General features: G+C 43.5%; 1 protein-coding gene across 3 annotated transcripts in view; it reads left to right on the forward strand.

Moving 5' to 3' along the window:
* The window catches only part of LOC311232718 (interferon-induced very large GTPase 1-like), a 78,712-nt gene extending 58,934 nt beyond the window's left edge, over positions 1-19,778 (forward strand). For 2 of the 3 annotated variants that reach the window (XM_084338293.1, XM_084338292.1), the window contains exons 13-20: positions 4,275-4,547; positions 5,186-5,368; positions 6,674-7,105; positions 7,587-7,769; positions 8,586-8,858; positions 11,330-11,509; positions 12,311-12,583; positions 14,936-19,778. In XM_084338293.1, coding sequence (XP_084194419.1) covers positions 4,275-4,547; positions 5,186-5,368; positions 6,674-7,105; positions 7,587-7,769; positions 8,586-8,858; positions 11,330-11,509; positions 12,311-12,583; positions 14,936-19,533 — 6,395 coding nt within the window. In that variant the 3' untranslated portion in view covers positions 19,534-19,778. The remainder of the gene's footprint in view (positions 1-4,274; positions 4,548-5,185; positions 5,369-6,673; positions 7,106-7,586; positions 7,770-8,585; positions 8,859-11,329; positions 11,510-12,310; positions 12,584-14,935) is intronic. The other variant, XM_084338294.1, reaches the window with a different exon arrangement.
* The last annotated feature ends 2,468 nt before the right edge of the window (positions 19,779-22,246 follow it).

The raw sequence follows: 22,246 nt of genomic DNA on the forward strand, positions 1-22,246 counted from the left end.
CTTGAAGGCGGTCTTCCATTCATCGCCCTCTCGGATACGGACCAGATGGTAGGCACTCCGGAAGTCCGGCTTGGTAAAGACGGTAGCCTGGGTGAGAGGCTCGAAGGTGGAGTTCATGAGAGGAAGAGGATACTTGTTCTTAATGGTGATCTCGTTGAGTTGGCGATAGTCGATGCAGGGTCGAAGGTCTCCATCCTTCTTCCCAACAAAAAAGAAACCGGCCGCCACCGGGGAGGAGGAAGGCCGAATGAGGCCTGCTTCCAAGGACTCAGAGATGTACTTCTCCATCGCTGCCTTCTCAGGGACGGTCAGACTGTAGAGGCGGCTGCCGGGAAGGGGAGCCCCAGAGAGGAGGTCGATGGCACAGTCGTAAGGCCGGTGAGGCGGAAGGGCCCGGGACTTACTGAAAACCTCCTCGAGGTTGTGGTATTCGGGGGGTATAGTCGAGAGGTCCGGGGGCGGCTCACAAAGGGATCTCCGGGGCGAGGGACAGGACGCCGCCTGAAGACACTGGGCATGACAGGAGGAGCTCCACCCCCTGATGGTACCGGAGGACCAGGCGATGTGGGGCTCATGCAGCGCGAGCCAGGGCCGACCCAGGACTACTGGGACAAGAGGGGATCTGGTGATAAAAAACTGGAGTCTCTCAACGTGGTTACCAGCAATGGTGAGAAGGACTGGACAGGTGCGTTGAGTGATGTCAGCCAGGCGGTGCTGGTCCAACGCGAACACCTCCAAGGGTCTCACAAGGTCCTCTAGAGGAATGTTGGCCTGGGTAGCAAACTCGAAATCCAGGAAACTCTCGTCAGCACCCGAGTCAATGAGTGCCTCCACCGTCGCCCGTTGGTCCGCCCAGGCCAGGGTGACGCTCATCAGACGGCTAGGTGGTGCACGGGTGTGGGAACGAGAAAAACGGCTCACCAGGATCTCCCGGGGTCCCGGCGAGCCTGGTCTTTTGGCCGGGTGGGGCAGTTGGAGATACGGTGCCCATCCCGGCCGCAGTAGAGGCAAAGGCCGGACCTGAACCTGGCTTCCCGTTCAGCCTGGCTGAGGTGTGAGCGTCCCAGCTGCATGGGTTCCTCCTCGGGCACCGAACGGGAGGGGAAGGAAGTGCACTGCAACCTTGCCCAGGCCCGACGGTTCGGGCTGGGTAGGGCTTTTTTTTTAATAAATAATTCGGGCTCGGCCGGGCCCGGGCACCGCCGTTTTTAATTCTTTTTTTTTTGCGTTTTTTTTTGCGTTTTTTTCTCCATATAACTAGGGTTATAGGATAACCTTCGTTTTAAGATTCGCTTTCTCTTTTGCGCCAGAGAAACATTTGGATGTAATTACTGCAGCGCGCAGGGAGAACTCAGGGGACAAGTTCAACTCGATTGGTTGTGTTGGAATATAGCCAGTTGGCGAACGTTTTAATTTGTTCTTGGGATGTATGTAGCCGGTTTTGTTAACGGTGTTCAACGCGTTGCTGACGTCATGGTGAGTGATGTTTATTATTTGCTGGGTCGCGACTCGCTACCTGTTTTGTTGTGATTTTCATTACGTTGCTCTGCTCGAAATCTGATTTCTGTTTTCTGTTTGTTTGTTTGACTGAGTAGGCTATTGTGTGTCGTGTGTGTGTGTGTGTGTGTGTGTGTGTGTGTGTGTGTGTGTGTGTCAAAGAAGATTCTATAGCCTTCAATACGTTTTACGAGGCTGATGTGTGAGTCAGTCTATATAAGCGAGCACTGGGAGAGACGGCATTGCGAAACAGGCTATGTAAATGCTTCTTAGTTTTGTTTATTTATTACGTTCATATAAAACCGTGTTTCGAATATTTAAAACAAATACAAAAAAAAGTATATTTTAATAATAATAATAATAAAAAAAAATTCTGGTTTTCACGCGGGCTAGGGCTTAAAATATTATTTACAGTCGGGCTTATTTTCAGGCAGGGCCTGAAGTTCACGGGCTCGGGCAGGGCTCGGGCTTTATTTCAAGGCCCTTGCAGACCACAAGGAACCACCAGTTGTGGAGGGAGCAGGACGGACCGCAGTACCGTCACGAGTGCGGGGGTCTGGGGGACGTCTGGGGGTCCCAGTCGGGCTCTCTCACGCCTTCTCTCCCGGAGGCATCCGTCGATGCGAATGGCGAGGTTGAATAGGTCCTCGAGGGAATCAGCCTCCTCACGGGTCGCGAGCTGGTCCCTTACAGCGTCGTTGAGACCCCTCATGAAGGTGAGACGAAGCGCTTGATCGTTCCAACCGCTCTCCGTTGCGGCCAGTCTGAACTCCAGCACGTAGTCGGTGACCCCGCTACTGCCCTGCCGGAAGGTGCCCAACCGAGCTCCTGGGTCCTGGCCACGAGCTGGGTGGTGGAAAACCCTGCGGAGCTCTGCCACGAAGTCTGAGTAGGAAAAACAAAAATCAGCCCTCATCGACCAGGAGGCAGTAACCCACTGTGCTGCCCGGCCTGAGAGCAGGTTAGTCATGTAAGCCACTCGGGCTCCCTCTGAAGTAAATCGGCTGGGTTGATGAAGAAAAACCAACTCACATTGCATGATGAATGTGGCACAATTCTCGAAGTTACCATTGAACAACCGTGTTTCGGAGAGACGGGGCTCCCGAGGTGCGGGGTCGGGAGACGCGGGGTCCGCCACGGCTGCGGGTGGTGCTCTGGCCGAGACTCCTGAAGTAGGTGGGGTTACAAGCAGGGCGTTAAATGCTTCACTCAACGTCTGTAATTGGTGAAGAATATCAGCCTGCTGATTACCCTGGGCTGTCTGCAGGGTAGCCAGAGAGCCAAGGGACTCCTGAATAGGCAGGACCTGGGCTCGGAGCTCCTGTACAGCAGCCGCAGCCGCACCTAACTGTAGGCTGTGGTCGTTGGTCAATTCGATCTGGACCGCCAACGCTGTCCTGACTCTGTCTGTGTCGGCTGAGGTCGTCATGGTCGGGTCGTAATGTTATGGTTTGAAACCGACCCCAACAGCACGGCACAGACAGGTAGTTCAGAGTTAGCCAAACACTAGGGCGTATTTATTACAGAATCAAAAATGAGCCAAATAACAAATCAGAATTAACAAAAAGGAGAATGCTTTCGGCAGAGTTGTCTGCGGCTCTGCAGATCCTCCCGGTTTAGAGGTGGGGAATCGGCGTAGGCGCCACTACCTCTGCGGCTCTGCAGATACTCCCGGATCCAACTCGGGGAGGAAACGGAGAGAGAGAGAGAGTGGTCAATAATCAATCCAACTGTACACAGAGGCAGTGCAGTTCAGTCCTCCTTAGCTGAGTCCAGTATAAATCACAAGTGACTTGATCTTCGGTGTACCAACACACAAGTTAGCTGAGTCCAGTACAAAACAAAAACGGTACTTCTTCAGTGTTATCCTAACACACAAATTAGCTGAGTCCAGTACAAAACAAAAACGGTATTTCTTCAGTGTTATCCAAACACACAAAAAACAGATAATCCAAACGGTTTGTTTCCAAAAAACTCACCAAAGCGCAAACGCGTAAAGCGTGCAACGAGGCACGGTTCCAACGGATGATCGAGACATACACCAGCGGCGACTTCCAAAGACGTCCTGGAGAAGAAGTAGACGAGGCACAACAACGGGGGGGAACAGGCAATAGCAGTAGTAATCCAAAACGACCCGACAACGATTGATAGAAGGCCTGAGTATATGAAGCCTCTGGAGCGCTAATTACAAACTACAACAGGTGCGTGATGGAAATTGGTAATCGCTCCTGAAGTGTGTGGCGGGGAATGGACCAATCATCACAGTACCTTGAAGAAGCGTGTGGCGGGGAATGGGCCAATCCTCACAGGTTTTATTTTCTAAGCACCTCGGTTATGAATAAGTTAATCAAATATACAATTTAATTGAGAAGTTTACCTGATCAAAAAGCAGCAGAAGATAGGAAATTAACATGACAGTTTATGACCCTTGAATCTTATTAATCCATATTGTAAAATATGAATATTTGTAATAATCAAGTCACAATGCAAATTAGCAGGCATTCAATTGAAAGTTATATGTCGTATGAATGTGGTGCATTGTCAGCTTATATTATGGCCTATAGTATGGGCTGTTGCCGATACTAAAAGTGTACGATAACATTGTACTAATAATGTAGTAAAGTCAACTACTAACGAGTCGGTCGCAGTCAACCAGCACCTGCTCACGGGTCTGACCCTTTAGCTCAGCTGGTTAGTGCGGCCGCCTGTGGATCCTATGGTCGCAGGTTCAAATCCACTCGGTTACACTAATAATGATGATGTTATTCTCCCTGTAGTGGTTCCAGCACCAGAAAAGCTGAAGGTGGAGGCGGTGACGTCCTCAACAGCTACCGTGAACTGGAACCCGCCAAGCGGAACAGATCAAACTCTGTTCCACTACCAGGTGTCCTACCAGCGCCCAACGGTGGAGGAGCCCATTGTCCAAATGATACAGACCCCAAGAATCATCTGGTCTGGTCTGCACTGTGACTCAGAGTACCTCGTCTCTGTCTGCACTGTCTCACAAAACCATGGAAACAGCCAACCTGTGTCAGTGACCTTCAAAACAAGTAAGCAGTCCCCAGAAAACCAAGTAGAACTGGCTCATACTATACAGTGGTTATATTGTATACTATACAGTAGTTATATTGTATAGTATACAGTGGTTATATTGTATAGTATACAGTGGTTATATTGTATACTATACAGTGGTTATATTGTATTCTATACAGTGGTTATTTTGTATACTATACAGTGGTTATATTGTATACTATATAGTGGTTATATTGTATACACAGTGGTTATATTGTATACTACACAGTGGTTATATTGTATACTATACAGTATTTATATTGTATACTATACAGTGGTTATATTGTATACTATACAGTGGTTATATTGTATACTATACAGTGGTTATATTGTATACTATACAGTGGTTATATTGTATACTATACAGTGGTTATATTGTATTCTATACAGTGGTTATATTGTATTCTATACAGTGGTTATATTGTATACTATACAGTGGTTATATTGTATACTACACAGTGGTCATATTGTATGCTATGCAGTATTTATATTATATACTATACAGTATTTTATCCTCTAAAATCCCTTCAGTGTAGCAACAAGGCTTTGGTTTGGAGGAAGGAGTCGTTTTATTTACTGATTAAATGTGTTTTCTTTATGCTGCTTTCCTCCCCAGCTTCAGAGCAGCAGAGGGGACAGGTGTTGTGTGACGTCTGTTCGGACGATGACGTTAAGAAGGAAGCAGTGAAGACCTGTCAGACCTGCAACAGCTACTCCTACTGTGAGAGACACCTGAAGAGACACAAGACGTCCCCAGACCTTCAGGGACACATTCTGCAGGAGCCCACCGGAGGACAGCGTAAGTGGAAAAGACACAGTTTGTCATTTCTAGCGTTCATTCTTCAGAAGTGTTATGGCAGCGGTGGCTGAGCCCAATAGCAGAACACACAGGGAGAGAGAGAATGGAGCGTTTTAGGCTTGTTTATTTCCTTAGGTACCAGGCAGACAGGTTTATAGTTGACAGGAATGTGCGGCTTGGACGGGCAGGGGCGCTCGCTTTGGATTCCCAGGAACGTCCGGGCGGGCGGTGTGTCGAGAGACAGCGTAGGCCGGCAGCGATGGTCCTGGGCACAGGGAGAACAGAGGTTAGAGCACGGCAGGCAATACAGACAGAGCAGCAAGGTGGGGTACGTCCTCGTACCTAGGTAGGTATGGCAACACTCGGACGATGAGGGGCAGGATCCGTAGGGTAGATATCGGGGTTGGTGATCTGCTGGGTTACTGTGTTGCAAAACGACATGCAATTAATGAAAGATTTATTCTGTGTGGCAGTAAAACTGCTCTTATACCATTAGAGTATAATTCAGTGACATCAGTGTGTCTCATAGTCTTCTACACCAGGGGTTCTCAAACTTTTTTATACCGCGACCCCATTATATTTAGGATTTTCTTTGGTTTTGGGGACCCCACACTTAATGTATCTTGGGGACCCCACACTTAATGTATCTTTGGGGACCCCACACTTAATGTATCGTTAGTTTGTGGACCCCACACTTAATGTATCGCGTAATTTCAACGTGGAATTAAGGAATATCAAAATAAAAGCACACATTGAACTTGATCATGCATATTTATTAGAATATTTTATTACAGCACTATGTTATCCATACACATTTATAAAATGAGGCATATTTAGCCAGAATATGTTGCCAGAACATAGTTTTTTTTCTTTTCTTATGTGTCTTATAATTCACACTATAGGGAGAAGTGTCTCTTATAATTCACACTATAGGGAGAAGTGTCTATTATATTCACACTATAGGGAGAAGAGTATCTTATAATTCACACTATAGGGAGAAGTGTCTCTTATAATTCACACTATAGGGAGAAGAGTATTTTATAATTCACACTATAGGGAGAAGAGTATTTTATAATTCACACTATAGGGAGAAGAGTATTTTATAATTCACACTATAGGGAGAAGAGTATTTTATAATTCACACTATAGGGAGAAGAGTATTTTATAATTCACACTATAGGGAGAAGAGTATTTTATAATTCACACTATAGGGAGAAGAGTATTTTATAATTCTCTCTCTCTCTCTCTCTCTCTCTCTCTCTCTCTCTCTCTCTCTCTCTCTCTCTCTCTGATCAACAATGGCAGCGCATTCAGAACTACTGTCCAACATCCTGAAGGAGTTAAGACAGGAGGAGCTGAAGGAGTTCCGGTGGTATTTGAACAAAGAGGTCCTGGAGGGCTACCCTCCCATCCCGGAGGGCCGGCTGGAGAAGGCTGACATACATGACGTGGTGGATCTGATGGTGCGCCACTATTCTGATGTAGCTGTGAAGATTACAGAGAAGATACTGAAGAGGCTCAACAGGAATGATCTGGTGGCACATCTACAAGCAGCGTCTGGTGGAGCGTCTGGTGCAGCGTCTGGTGGAGCGTCTGGTGGAGCGTCTGGTGCAGCGTCTGGTGGAGCGTCTGGTGGAGCGTCTGGTGCAGCGTCTGGTGCAGCATCTGGTGCAGCGTCTGGTGGAGCGTCTGGTGGAGCATCTGGTGCAGCGTCTGGTGGAGCATCTTACATAGGAGGTAAGGTTTAGTGGTATAGGATTTTGATATTCAATTTGTTTTTGAAAATGAAGTTTATTATTATTTGTATTAGGTAATGCTTTATATTAAGGTCTTTGTAATAAGTGTTAGTTAATAGGTAATAAGGTCCTTATAAGTCCTTAATATAGACTTTATTAACACATACTACTGTTGATAAGCATCATATTGAGTATTATCATCAGAGTGTTAATAACAGCATAATAAACACATGTATTGGTAGATTATAAGACATTTATAAGGACTTGTTAACAATTTATAGACGTTTAATAATGTTAATAAAGGCTTTATGAGTTTATTATAATTGTTTATAATACCAAACACTTATTGAGTGTTATTAATTAATAACTTACCTATTATCCTCTAAAATCCCTTCAGTGTAGCAACAAGGCTTTGGTTTGGAGGAAGGAGTCGTTTTATTTACTGATTAAATGTGTTTTCTTTATGCTGCTTTCCTCCCCAGCTTCAGAGCAGCAGAGGGGACAGGTGTTGTGTGACGTCTTTTCGGACGATGGCGTTGAGAAGGAAGCAGTGAAGACCTGTCAGACCTGCAACAGCTACTCCTACTGTGAGAGACACCTGAAGAGACACAAGACGTCCCCAGACCTTCAGGGACACATTCTGCAGGAGCCCACCGGAGGACAGCGTAAGTGGAAAAGACACAGTTTGTCATTTCTAGCGTTCATTCTTCAGAAGTGTTATGGCAGCGGTGGCTGAGCCCAATAGCAGAACACACAGGGAGAGAGAGAATGGAGCGTTTTAGGCTTGTTTATTTCCTTAGGTACCAGGCAGACAGGTTTATAGTTGACAGGAATGTGCGGCTTGGACGGGCAGGGGCGCTCGCTTTGGATTCCCAGGAACGTCCGGGCGGGCGGTGTGTCGAGAGACAGCGTAGGTCGGCAGCGATGGTCCTGGGCACAGGGAGAACAGAGGTTAGAGCACGGCAGGCAATACAGACAGAGCAGCAAGGTGGGGTACGTCCTCGTACCTAGGTAGGTATGGCAACACTCGGACGATGAGGGGCAGGATCCGTAGGGTGGATATCGGGGTTGGTGATGAGTGGATGACTCTCAGCTGCGCTGATTGCTGCCAGGTGACAGCGTGAGAACGCTGGGGTAGGAAGCTGCCCATATAAGGGCGTGGAAGCAGGGGGAGAGAGAGAGGCTAGAATAATAATGTTAGAATAATATCATAGGTTACAATAGTATGACTGGCTTAGCCAGGTCACCCACACTAATACATACATGAATAAAAAGGACAAGAGATACTAAAAGTGTACGATAACATTGTACTAATAATGTAGTAAAGTCAACTACTAACGAGTCGGTCGCAGTCAACCAGCACCTGCTCACGGGTCTGACCCTTTAGCTCAGCTGGTTAGTGCGGCCGCCTGTGGATCCTATGGTTGCAGGTTCAAATCCACTCGGTTACACTAATAATGATGATGTTATTCTCCCTGTAGTGGTTCCAGCACCAGAAAAGCTGAAGGTGGAGGCAGTGACGTCCTCAACAGCTACCGTGAACTGGAACCTGCCAAGCGGAACAGATCAAACTCTGTTCCACTACCAGGTGTCCTACCAGCGCCCAAAGATGGAGGAGCCCATTGTCCAAACGATACAGACCTCAAGAATCACACTGTCTGATCTGCACTGTGACTCAGAGTACCTCGTCTCTGTCTGCACTGTCTCACAAAACCATGGAAACAGCCAACCTGTGTCAGTGACCTTCAAAACAAGTAAGCAGTCCCCAGAAAACCAAGTAGGACTGGCTCATACTATACAGTGGTTATATTGTATACTATACAGTGGTTCTATTGTATTCTATACAGTGGTTATATTGTATACTATATAGTGGTTATATTGTATACTATACAGTGGTTATATTGTATACTATACAGTGGTTATATTGTATACTATACAGTGGTTCTATTGTATTCTATACAGTGGTTATATTGTATACTATATAGTGGTTATATTGTATACTATACAGTGGTTATATTGTATACTATACAGTGGTTATATTGTATACTATACAGTGGTTATATTGTATACTATACAGTGGTTATATTGTATTCTATACAGTGGTTATATTGTATACTATACAGTAGTTATATTGTATTCTATACAGTGGTTATATTGTATACTATACAGTATTTATATTGTATACTATACAGTATTTATATTGTATGCTATACAGTATTTATATTGTATACTATACAGGATTTATATTGTATGCTATACAGTATTTATATTGTATACTATACAGTGGTTATATTGTATACTATACAGTGGTTATATTGTATACTATACAGTATTTATATTGTATACTATACAGTGGTTATATTGTATACTATACAGTGGTTATATTGTATACTATACAGTGGTTATATTGTATACTATACAGTATTTATATTGTATACTATACAGTATTTATATTGTATGCTATACAGTATTTATATTGTATACTATACAGGATTTATATTGTATGCTATACAGTATTTATATTGTATACTATGCAAGTCAAGTCAAGTCAAGAGTTTTATTTGTCACGGCATACAAGCATACAGTGAAATGCGGGAGGTCATGCCCGCAGCGATTGTGCAATAATACAAGTAATAAGAATAAGACATAACAGGTATAATGTACATAAAGTTTACAAAAAGCATGGTAAAGACATGCTAGGTCCTGCGATAGTGCAATACAATGTTAGCTATGGATGAGGCACTGGGTCTTATGTACACTACTATACAATACTATACTATACAATCTACAGTTATACTATATATCCTTATGCTATCTTGTTATATCCATCTATTTACTATACAAGAACCACTCCCGTTCTTTTTGTTTGAAATTTTTTTTAAGTGGCCTTTTCGTTGTGTAAAGTGACCGTTGAGTGTGAGCGTGTGCAGCATGTGTGTGTGTGTTCGTGCTAAAGTGACTGTTAGTGTGTGAGCGTATACAGTATGTGTGTGCTCATGTGTGCTTGTGTGTGGAGAGTTCAGTGTTCAAGACTCTGATGGCCTGGGGGCGGCTGGGTGGCGCAGCGGACTAAGCGTTCATCACCCACGCGAGAGACACTGGTATCGAATCCGGCTGTCAGCGTTGCCTCCGGCTTGGCCGGCCGTCATACTGGCTCAATTGGCAGAGTCAGCGGGAGGGAAGCCGGTGGGTGGTAATCTGGTCGTTGTAAACAGCGACTCCTACAGGTTGGTCAGGGCGCCTGCACAGCGAGGAAGGGAGATGGTGAGGGTAGTGTGAGCCTTCCACACGTTACACCTCACCAATGAGAGTCCGCGCTGGCAGGTGAAAAGAAGTGGCTGGCTGACTCCGCATGTATCGGAGGGGACATGTGATAGTATCTATCAACCCTCCCTAGACCGACCAGTGGGGGGCACATGCAAGCAACGACCAGGAAGGGGAGGGGGGAATTGGCATGACGACTAAATTGGGATGGGAGAAAAACACAGAAAAACAGGAGGAGAAAAAGTAAAACAAATTAAAAAAAGACTGATGGCCTGGGGGAAGAAGCTGAGCCGAAGTCTCTCTGTCCTAGTTGCTGGTGTGCGCAGGCGTTTGCCTGACCGCAGCAGGTTGAACAGGCTGTTGTTGGGGTGGTGAGGGTCTTTCATTATTCTGCAGGCTCTGGATTTGCACCTCTTGTTATATAAGTCCTGCTGGGGTGGTAGTGCAATACCCGTAGTGCGCTCAGCTGAGCGCACCACTCTATGTAGGGCCTTCTTGTCCTGTGCTTTGCTGTTTCCATACCAGGCAGTGATGTTTCCAGTCAAGATGCTCTCTACAGCTCCGGAGTAGAAGGACTGGAGTATCTTCCCCGATACTCTGAACTTCCTTAACTGTCTCAGGTGGTAGAGGCGCTGCTTCACCTTTTTTACGACTGAGTCTATGCAGTGGTTATATTGTATACTATACAGTGGTTATATTGTATACTATACAGTGGTTATATTGTATACTATACAGTGGTTATATTGTATACTATACAGTGGTTATATTGTATGCTATACACTGGTTATATTGTATGCTATACAGTGGTCATATTGTATGCTATGCAGTATTTATATTATATACTATACAGTATTTTATCCTCTAAAATCCCTTCAGTGTAGCAACAAGGCGTTGGTTTGGAGTAAGGAGTCGTTTTATTTACTGATTAAATGTGTTTTCTTTATGCTGCTTTCCTCCCCAGCTTCAGAGCAGCAGAGGGGACAGGTGTTGTGTGACATCTGTTCGGAGATTGGCGTTGAGAAGGAAGCAGTGAAGACCTGTCAGACTTGCAGCTCCTCCTACTGTGAGAGACACCTGGAGAGACACAAGACGTCCCCAGACCTTCAGAGACACATTCTGCAGGAGCCCACTGCAGGACAGTGTAAGTGGAAATTTCTAGCGTTCATTCTTCAGAAGTGTTATGGCAGCGGTGGCTGAGCCCAATAGCAGAACACACAGGGAGAGAGAGAATGGAGCGTTTTAGGCTTGTTTATTTCCTTAGGTACCAGGCAGACAGGTTTATAGTTGACAGGAATGTGCGGCTTGGACGGGCAGGGGCGCTCGCTTTGGATTCCCAGGAACGTCCGGGCGGGCGGTGTGTCGAGAGACAGCGTAGGCCGGCAGCGATGGTCCTGGGCACAGGGAGAACAGAGGTTAGAGCACGGCAGGCAATACAGACAGAGCAGCAAGGTGGGGTACGTCCTCGTACCTAGGTAGGTATGGCAACACTCGGACGATGAGGGGCAGGATCCGTAGGGTAGATATCGGGGTTGGTGATGAGCGGATGACTCTCAGCTGCGCTGATTGCTGCCAGGTGACAGCGTGAGAACGCTGGGGTAGGAAGCTGCCCATATAAGGGCGTGGAAGCAGGGGAAGAGAGAGAGGCTAGAATAATAATGTTAGAATAATATCATAGGTTACAATAGTATGACTGGCTTAGCCAGGTCACCCACACTAATACATACATGAATAAAAAGGACACGAGATACTAAAAGTGTACGATAACGCTGTACTAATAATGTAGTAAAGTCAACTACTAACGAGTCGGTCGCAGTCAACCAGCACCTGCTCACGGGTCTGACCCTTTAGCTCAGCTGGTTAGTGCGGCCGCCTGTGGATCCTATGGTCGCAGGTTCAAATCCACTCGGTTACACTAATAATGATGATGTTATTCTCCCTGTAGTGGTTCCAGCACCAGAAAAGCTGAAGGTGGAGGCGGTGACGTCCTCAACAGCTACCATGAACTGGAACCTGCCAAGCGGAACAGATCAAACTCTGTTCCACTACCAGGTGTCCTACCAGCGCCCAAAGATGGAGGAGCCCATTGTCCAAACGATACAGACCCCAAGAATCACACTGTCTGATCTGCACTGTGACTCAGAGTACCTCGTCTCTGTCTGCACTGTCTCACAAAACCATGAAAACAGCCAACCTGTGTCAGTGACCTTCAAAACAAGTAAGCAGTCCCCAGAAAACCAAGTAGGACTGGCTCATACTATACAGTGTTTATATTGTATACTATACAGTGGTTATATTGTATACTATACAGTGGTTATATTGTATACTAAGTGGTTATATTGTATACTATACAGTGGTTATATTGTATACTATACAGTGGTTATATTGTATACTAAGTGGTTATATTGTATACTATACAGTGGTTATATTGTATACTATACAGTGGTTATATTGTATACTATACACTGGTTATATTGTATACTATACAGTGGTTATATTGTATACTATACAGTATTTATATTGTATACTACACAGTGGTTATATTGTATATACAGTGGTTATATTATATACTATACAGTGGTTATATTGTATACTATACAGTGGTTATATTGTATTCTATACAGTGGTTATATTATATACTATACAGTATTTATATTGTATACTATACAGTGGTTATATTGTATACTACACAGTGGTTATATTGTATTCTATACAGTGGTTATATTGTATACTATACAGTGGTTATATTGTATACTATACAGTAGTTATATTGTATACTATACAGTGGTTATATTGTATACTATACACTGGTTATATTGTATACTATACAGTGGTTATATTGTATACTATACAGTATTTATATTGTATACTATAAAGTGGTTATATTTAGTGCTGTCAATCGATACAAATATTTAATCTGATTAATCGCATGATTGTCCATAGTTAACTCGCAATTAATCACAAATGAATCAAATTTTTATTAAAAAAAAATGTATCTACCTTAAACGGATCTTTTTCAAGTCCCAAGTTTTAATACTCTTATCAACATGAGAGTCAACAAATGCTTGCTTTATGCAGCCATTTAACACAAAAGGATGACCCTCATGCATTGCAAATTTGCATTAAATTCAAAACAAAGTGATGCACAAAATAACTTAAAATAAAATTGGGGCGCTGGCGGCTGGGTGGTGCAGCGGAGATTGCGGTCGTCACCAATGCAAGAGACTCCGGTCTCGAATCCGGGTGTCAGCATTGCCTCTGGCTTGGGCCGGCCGTCATACTAACTCATTGGCAGAGTTAGCGGGTGGAGGTCAATGGGTGGTAATCTGGACATTGTGGACAGCGACTCCTACAGGTCGGTCAGGGCGCCTGCACAGCAGAGACAGGAAATGGCGGGGGTAGTGTGAGCCTCCCACACGTTACACCTCGCCAATGAGAGTCCGCGCTGGCAGGTGAAAAGACGCGACAGGCTGCCTCCTCGTGTACCGGAGGGGACACGTGATGCAAGGCTTCTATCCTGCCTACGGCCAACCAGTGGGAGGCATATGCGAGCAACGTTCAAGACAGGGGAGGGGAGAATTGGAAACACGAAATTGGGATGGGAGTAAAATAGAAAAATAAGGAGAAAAAGTGGATAAAAATAAAGAAAATAGGGGCGCCCAAGTGCGTTAATACCGCGTTAACTTTGACAGCCTTAGTTATATTGTATACTATACAGTGGTTTTATTTTCTAAGCACCTCGGTTATGAATAAGTGAATCAAATATACAATTTAATTGAGAAGTTTACCTGATCAAAAAGCAGCAAAAGATAGGAAATTAACATGACAGTTTATGACCCTTGAATCTTATTAATCCATATTGTAAAATATGAATATTTGTAATAATCAAGTCACAATGCAAATTAGCAGGCATTCAATTGAAAGTTATGTCGTATGAATGTGGTGCATTGTCAGCTTATATTATGGCCTATAGTATGGGCTGTTGCCTCTACTGTACAAACTCTGACCTCTGTTGCTCAGCTTATATCTGTCTACTGCCTTCATAGTCTACAACTGCCTTACACTGTAATCATAACTACCTACCTCAAACTATAGTCTACCCTGATAGCCATGTACAATAATACTGTATTTACCATATTCATCTATCTGCATATATTCCTGCATGTATATTCCTGTTTATATACATACTGTATATAGTATATATCTGTATATATCCCATACCTACACGTATTACTTATACCACTGGCCAGTCTGGGTTACTACAATAGTGTATTTATACTTATATCACTGCACATAATAATACAGTACATACAGCAGATGCTCATATTACTCTAGCTTTATTATACATAATCCATTTGAATCACTTGTTTACATTTAATCACACTGCATATTGTTATGCACTTACTTACATACTGTTACCTTTGCACTGTGGTTAGATGCCAACTTCTTTTCATTGTACTGTATTTAGAATAGAAATACTTTTTTATTATCCTGCGGGAAATACTTGTGCTGTACGATGACAATAGAAATGTAATCTAATCTCTATACGCTGTATTCCTTATTGTTTCAGAATCCAGCCTGAAATCATGTTTGGCGAAACTAGGACTTGGACAGCACTTCTCAAAGAAACTGTCACTGAATACAACTCTCGCTCTCAACGGACGGACAGTGGATGAAAGCAAAGCTCCAACTCTACAAACTCTCGTGCCGCGTTTTCTCAGTGAACTGATGAAGGTTAACGCGGCGGCCAGAGATGTTTTGTGCTCTTTTTCTGATGAGAATGATCATGTGAATCCACTAGATCTCGTAGTTTCACTGTTCTTATGCTCTGATCCCTTCCTACAGCAGGAGATCGCCTTGAAAATGTCCATGTGTCAGTTTGCCGTTCCGCTTCTGCTGCCCAAGTGTGAACCGCAAGGGGTGACTCTGATGCAGTGGTCTCTGAGGAACATAGTGAAGAGCTTTAGGCCTCATTCCATGGTGGAGCAGAGAGGGTTTGTAGAGGACCGCATTGTTCTGACGGACCTCCCCATGGTGTCTTTTGTCAGGCTTGGAGAAAGTAGCTTGTCAAAGTCACAGCTTCTCAATGAGGTTCTGAGTAAATCTCAGCAGGTCAATAACACTTTTGTTCATCGAAACATGACAGGCGGTAATCAATCCAGGATGATGTCCGATGGCTTGGTAGAGATGAGCTGGTACATGCCCTGTGGGAAAGAAAGCATCGATGTCTTTCCAGAGGCTTTGGCTGTGGCTAATCTTCGTGGGGATCTCCGACATTTTGAAACCCAGTTCTCTTTCCTCCAGAAAACATCAGCAGCAATGTTTGTGTTTTGTGATGATTTAGCCACTAGTGAAGGTTTGCTGTCTTTACCACACCAGGGTAAACTTTTCATTGTCTGCAACACTGAAGACCAGGGCTATAATGCAGCAAGCTTTGAGAAGACCCAAATACAAGATGGTCAGATGATAAGGAAAGACAGACGGATGAACAACGCGCAGCTTGTGAAAAAACTGTCCTCTGTAATCACACAAGTGATCTCAGCAAACCCACATACATGCAGTGTGGAAAAAATGTCTGACGTTGCACGTAGCATTGGCATCTCTGTGGATGAAGAAGCTTGTCAGGATTCCCGCAAGGAAGCAAATTCAATCAGTGATGGAATCTCCCAAACATCACATTTTAAGGAGAAAGAATTGCCATTGCAAGACGAGCTCTTGAGTGCCATAGCAAAACTGGAAAGGGAGGAGTGTAAATGTAAAGATGTAGGACAGGAAAACGTTGACCAGTACAAAGGCAGGCTGAGGAAGCAAAAAGACAACTTAAGGAAACAGCAAGTGGCTCAAGGACAGAACGGAACTGTGGTCAAATTGATTGATTATTTGAGAAAGTACGAAGGGCAGCAACGTTCCTTCTATCTCAAATGGTTAAAAATTAATTTAGATGACCATTCCAGAATACTCGTCTCTCACTTGAAGAATGAGTATAAAGAACTCTGTAAAGATTCTAAAGATGGGAAAGCACTCGCACTCCTTGAAGCAAAGATCTCAAATACCTCGCTAGGAATAGAACATTTCTTAAGAGAGATTGGACAGCTCTACGAGTCTGCGGTTACCCTTCCTGAAAATGATGCCACTCGAAAAAAAGTCAAAGATTTGCCAAAGATCTGTGCCCAGCTAATGTTGGATGGCTTTCCATTGGAGCTCATGGATGGCGATGCATCATACATCCCGATTAGGTGGATTGAAGACGTGCTGAAGGAAATTCACTCTTTGACCAAATCGGAAAGCAAAATCAGAGTCATCACAGTGCTCGGTGTTCAGAGTTCTGGCAAGTCCACTCTCCTCAACACCATGTTTGGGGTTCAGTTTGCTGTCAGCAGTGGTAGATGCACAAGAGGTGCTTTCATGCAACTCATCAGAGTGGAAGAGGACCTAAAGGAAAAGCTTGGCTGCAACTTCATCATGGTCATTGACACAGAGGGCCTGAAGGCTCCAGAGCTGGCTCAGCTGGCCGACAGTTATGAGCATGACAATGAACTGGCAACAATGGTCATCGGACTGAGCGATGTTACAATCATCAACATAGCGATGGAGAACGCCGCGGAGATGAAGGACGTCTTGCAGATTGTGGTGCACGCCTTCCTCAGAATGAAGGAAGTGGGAAAGAAACCACTGTGTCTGTTTGTACATCAGAATGTACCAGGTGTTGCTGCCCATGCAAAAAATGCAAGTGGCAGAAATATCTTTGTGCAGCAGCTGGATGAGATGACAGGAATAGCAGCCAAGATGGAGAAGAAAGTAGTCAATAAGAGATTCACAGACATCATGGTGTATAACCCGGAACAGGACAGCTTCTACCTTCCTGGCCTGTGGCATGGCACTCCACCAATGGCACCTGTCAGTACAGGCTACAGTGATGCAGTGGCCGTGGTGAAGAAAAGTATCATCCAGAAGTTGGAAGACTTGAAGACTCCTGTTTCCTCTATCATGGACTTTCTGGAGTGGACCAAGAGCTTGTGGAACGCTGTGAAGCACGAGAACTTCATCTTCAGCTTTCGCAACTGCCTCGAGGTAGACGCGTACAATAGCTTGTCTCAGGAGTTCGGTGAGTGGGACAGGAACTTCAGGAACAACATGCAGAGTTGTTGGCAAGGAGCCGAGATGGAGATATCAAACCACGGAACGGTGGCCTGTTCAAAAAGAGCCCGTACCCTACATGTGCTTAAGGACCGTCTCTGGTCTGAGTGCACAGCTACACTACGTGACCAAGAGAAAGAGATTCAGGGAAAAGTGCAAAAGTACTTTGAGAAGAAAGAAAATCATGCTGAACTAGTGGAAAAGCACAAAGGGAACTTTGAGAACAGTGCAAAGATGCTGTCTACAGAGATGGAAAACTCGCTGAAGAACCATCTTGAATCTGCAGTGGAGAAAAGGCAGAACATGAACAAAATAGATGATCTAAAGAAAACTCAGTCAGACAAAATAGAAAAGCAGGTTGTTGCCTTGCTTACTGCTTGCAGGGAAAAGGGAACCATGACAGACGAGCAACTAGGGGAAGAATTTGAAAAAACATGGAATTCTATAGTTAAAGAGCTGTCCATCAAAAGCCTTGAGAAGCGAAACATTCGTCAAGAGATGGAGCAACATCTGAGAAATGATCTGAGGAACAGAGGATCTGCTGTAAATCAGTTGCTCAGTAATGTTAGTTTCTCAACCTCTGGTACACAGGTTGTGACGCCAACAGGTGTAAAAGCAACAAGTGCACAAGCATGGACGTTTTGGAAGGGATTCAAAGGGAATGATTCAAAAATGTCTGAAATAGAACAAATAGCTACCAACATCAGTCGGACATGTGACCGATTTGTCAATGAGAAAGTGGCCCAGCCATCTGATTACCAAGCTATGTATACCACTGACCTGCTGAAAATGATTGACGATGATCTCGACAGATCAAACTTCAAGAAAAGTGCAGAATTTGAGGTTAATCTGAAGATTGAAATCTTCCGCAAAGCAATGGAAAAGTTTCAATGCTTGCACAATAGATTCCTTGAAAAGAATGACCCAAAAGAAATCCTGGAGGAGCACAAGTCCATGTATCTGGCTGACCTCATGGATCAGTACAAAGAGGCAGACCAGTGCGAGAGGAAAGCAGAGGAGTTCACCGAATGCCTGAAGAAGGCGGTGAAAGAACATGTCAACAGAAGTCTGTGGCCAGCCATTGAAAAGAACATCAGAGAGGAATCCAAACAAAGCTCCAATTTCACAACCAGGACATTTCTCCAGTATGCAATACTCAAACAACTACTGGAGGATGATAACATTGAACAGTTTGTTCAGTATTCCATCCACTATGAGGCATTTGTTGAAGCATGGATTGATAAAGAGATTGAGACGTTTGCATCACAAGATAAACACACCATAGCACATTTGGAAGTGAAAATCTTGAAAGAGATCACAGACAAAGTACAGGAAGCGATCAGTAGTTCAGAAGTGGAGAACACAGACGTTCACAGCCTCATTAGCGCGATCTGCCAGAAGCTCAACAAGAACCTGGTGATCTCCTATGATGAACTGAAGGCTGGCCTTCGCTGGACCTCGAAAGAGCCCGCAAAGTTTTCTACACACCTGAAACAGTGTGTCGGTCGGATGGAAAAGTCCCTTGAGGACGGGTTTTACACAGAAACAGATGTGAAAAAGAAACTAGCAAACCTGCCACTGAAATCACAAACAAACTTTAAAAGTTTGTTAGGATGTGGGCGTCTGTGTCCGTTCTGCTACGCTCCCTGTGAAGCAGGAGAGAAAGGTCACACGGAGCACTTCACCCCCATTCACAGGCCCAGGGGGATGGGGAGAGTCCACTGGATAGACTCTAAGAAACTGGTCTCTGACTTGTGTTCTTCCGATGTCAGTGAAACTAGAACGTTCAGTAATGCAGATACAAAGGAACAACGCATTCCATATAAAGAATATCGGAAGTTCTACCCAGATTGGAAGATCCAACCAGACCCCAGCATGGAGGCCTCTGATTACTGGAAGTATGTCTTTGCGCAGCACAACGAGGGATTCGCAAAGGAGTACAAGGCAGAGCCTGCCGACCTGCCCCCTGGCTGGAAGGACATCACAAAGGAACAAGCCAGAGAAAGCTTAACAAAGATGTACAGACTGTAAAGTTCAATCAAATCAAATCAAATCAAATGTATTTACAAGTCAAGAAGAAAACATCACAATAGATCCAGAACAAAAAACACCATAAACTCCACATATGCAACACCCCCAGACTTTAGGGTTAGGGTTAACACCCCCAGACTTTAGGGTTAGGGTTAACACCCCCAGACTTTAGGGTTAGGGTTAACACCCCCAGACTTTAGGGTTAGGGTTAACACCCCCAGACTTTAGGGTTAGGGTTAACACCCCCAGACTTTCCCAGATGAAGATGAGGAGCGACTCACTAAAAACGAGCAAAATAAAATAATAATAAAAACAACACAGGCGGCGTGGCAATCAAAAGGAACCAAAGTTGGAAAGACATGGAGCAGACCATAGACATCTTGATGAAACACACTGGATGTAAGAAGATAACACTGATGAAATATCAAGCAAATGGTCAGTTTAGGTGAAAGTCCTTTTGTAAAATATACTTTTTTTGTGTGCTTATTTCTGTATGTACACTCGACAGTATGAAATGAAACATGTTTGTACTTATTTCTGTACGTACACATTTTTATTTCACATTTTAAATCGGCGTTGCAATCTGATGAGAAAGGGCGGAGAAATTATACTAAATCCAGATTGAACTCTGCCATTGGAAAGGGGAGATTTGGCCCAATCCATCGATAATAAGGTCATTTGTAGGCCTGATATTCTATATTCTATAATCATATTTCAAATTGCATGTGTTCAGAATTCAATACTGTCTCTACAAAATCTCCTGTTTAATCATTCCCTTCCCTTTATTGGACCTTGGAGAAGTGGAGAAATCTTCCATTTACTTAAGTGGTATGTTTAGGCAGATTCTCTGAAAATAGGGCTTAAGAGGTTAAGGCTATTGTCACTCTTAACTCACCTAGTGCCTACGCCAGCTTTAAGGCTATTGTCACTCTTAATTCACCTACTGTACACTTGCTTAAGTTTACATGTGCTGGCATGGTTTCCACATGTGTCATGGAGTCACGATGTATACTACAAACTGTGTGGCAAAATATCCTACTGAAATAAAGACATGTAATGATGTATACACAAACTGTGTTGCAAAATATTCTACTGAAATAAAGACATGTAATGATGTATACTACAAACTGTGTGGCAAAATATCCTACTGAAATAAAGACATGTAATGATGTATACACAAACTGTGTTGCAAAATATTCTACTGAAATAAAGACATGTAATGATGTATACACAAACTGTGTGGCAAAGGATTCTACTGAAATAAAGACATGTAATGATGTATACACAAACTGTGTTGCAAAATATCCTACTGAAATAAAGACATGTAATGATGTATACACAAACTGTGTGGCAAAATATCCTACTGAAATAAAGATATGTAATGATGTATACACAAACTGTGTGGCAAAATATCCTACTGAAATAAAGACATGTAATGATGTATACACAAACTGTGTGGCAAAGGATTCTACTGAAATAAAGACATGTAATGATGTATACACAAACTGTGTGGCAAAGGATTCTACTGAAATAAAGACATGTAATGATGTATACACAAACTGTGTGGCCAAAGAGTCTACTGAAATAAAGACATGTAATGATGTATACACAAACTGTGTGGCAAAGGATTCTACTGAAATAAAGACATGTAATGATGTATACACAAACTGTGTGGCCAAAGAGTCTACTGAAATAAAGACATGTAATGATGTATACACAAACTGTGTGGCCAAAGGATTCTACTGAAATAAAGACATGTAATGGACACAGAGTCGGTTCAACATTATTTTAATATTCATCAATAGAAATGTAGAAATGTTTTTCATTGATTTACAAAGGTTTCTGATTACACAGGGTTAAAAGGTTTCTGACATGCATGGTCAAGTTAAAGGTGTTATAGATGTCATTGTCAGAGTAATTACAATAATAATTATAATAATAATACATCCAGAGCTTTCTGAAAAGTATGGACTAAATAGGCAGCGAAACGCCTGGATTCTTACAGTATGTTCAAATACAGATCTACATTTAGAGGCGGTGTGAACGCATACAAACTCACATCACGGCCCACTTCAGCAGTTGTGATTGGAAGGTGGAATCAAAACGTTGACACGGCCAAGACCTCTGTATATATCTAGTATATCTTCACAATGGATATGAAAAGGACTGCTCTGAATGCTCTGTAGCCTATAGATATTGAATAGATTACATTAGAAAAGGACTGATATGAATGGTCTGTAGCCTATAGATATTGAATAGATTACATTCCATCTGATGGAAACAAGACAAACGTCTTTCTCTGGTCTGCATCCCCTTAACAATTGTGTGTATTGAGCCGTACTGTATTGTACCCATTCTGCAATCTGTTAAATAAAGTTTTCATTCATTCATTCTGTAGCCTATAGATATTGAATAGATTACATTAGAAAAGGACTGCTATGAATGCTCTGTAGCCTATAGATATTGAATAGATTACATTAGAAAAGGACTGCTATGAATGCTCTGGCCTATAGATATATTGAATAGGTTAAAGAAATTGTCTCCTTTTTTGTAAATGTAAACAATGCTATTTTTAAGAGACACTAGCACGTCTTCACGGCAGTTCTGCTAGCATCCCAACTGTTCTGCTAGCATCCCAACTGTTCTGCTAGCATCCCAACTGTTCTGCTAGCTTCCCAACTGTTCTGCTAGCATCCCAACTGTTCTGCTAGCA

Source organism: Notolepis coatsorum (assembly GCF_963971535.1).
Source record: "Notolepis coatsorum genome assembly, contig: SUPER_7_unloc_1, whole genome shotgun sequence".
NCBI lineage: Eukaryota > Metazoa > Chordata > Actinopteri > Aulopiformes > Paralepididae > Notolepis > Notolepis coatsorum.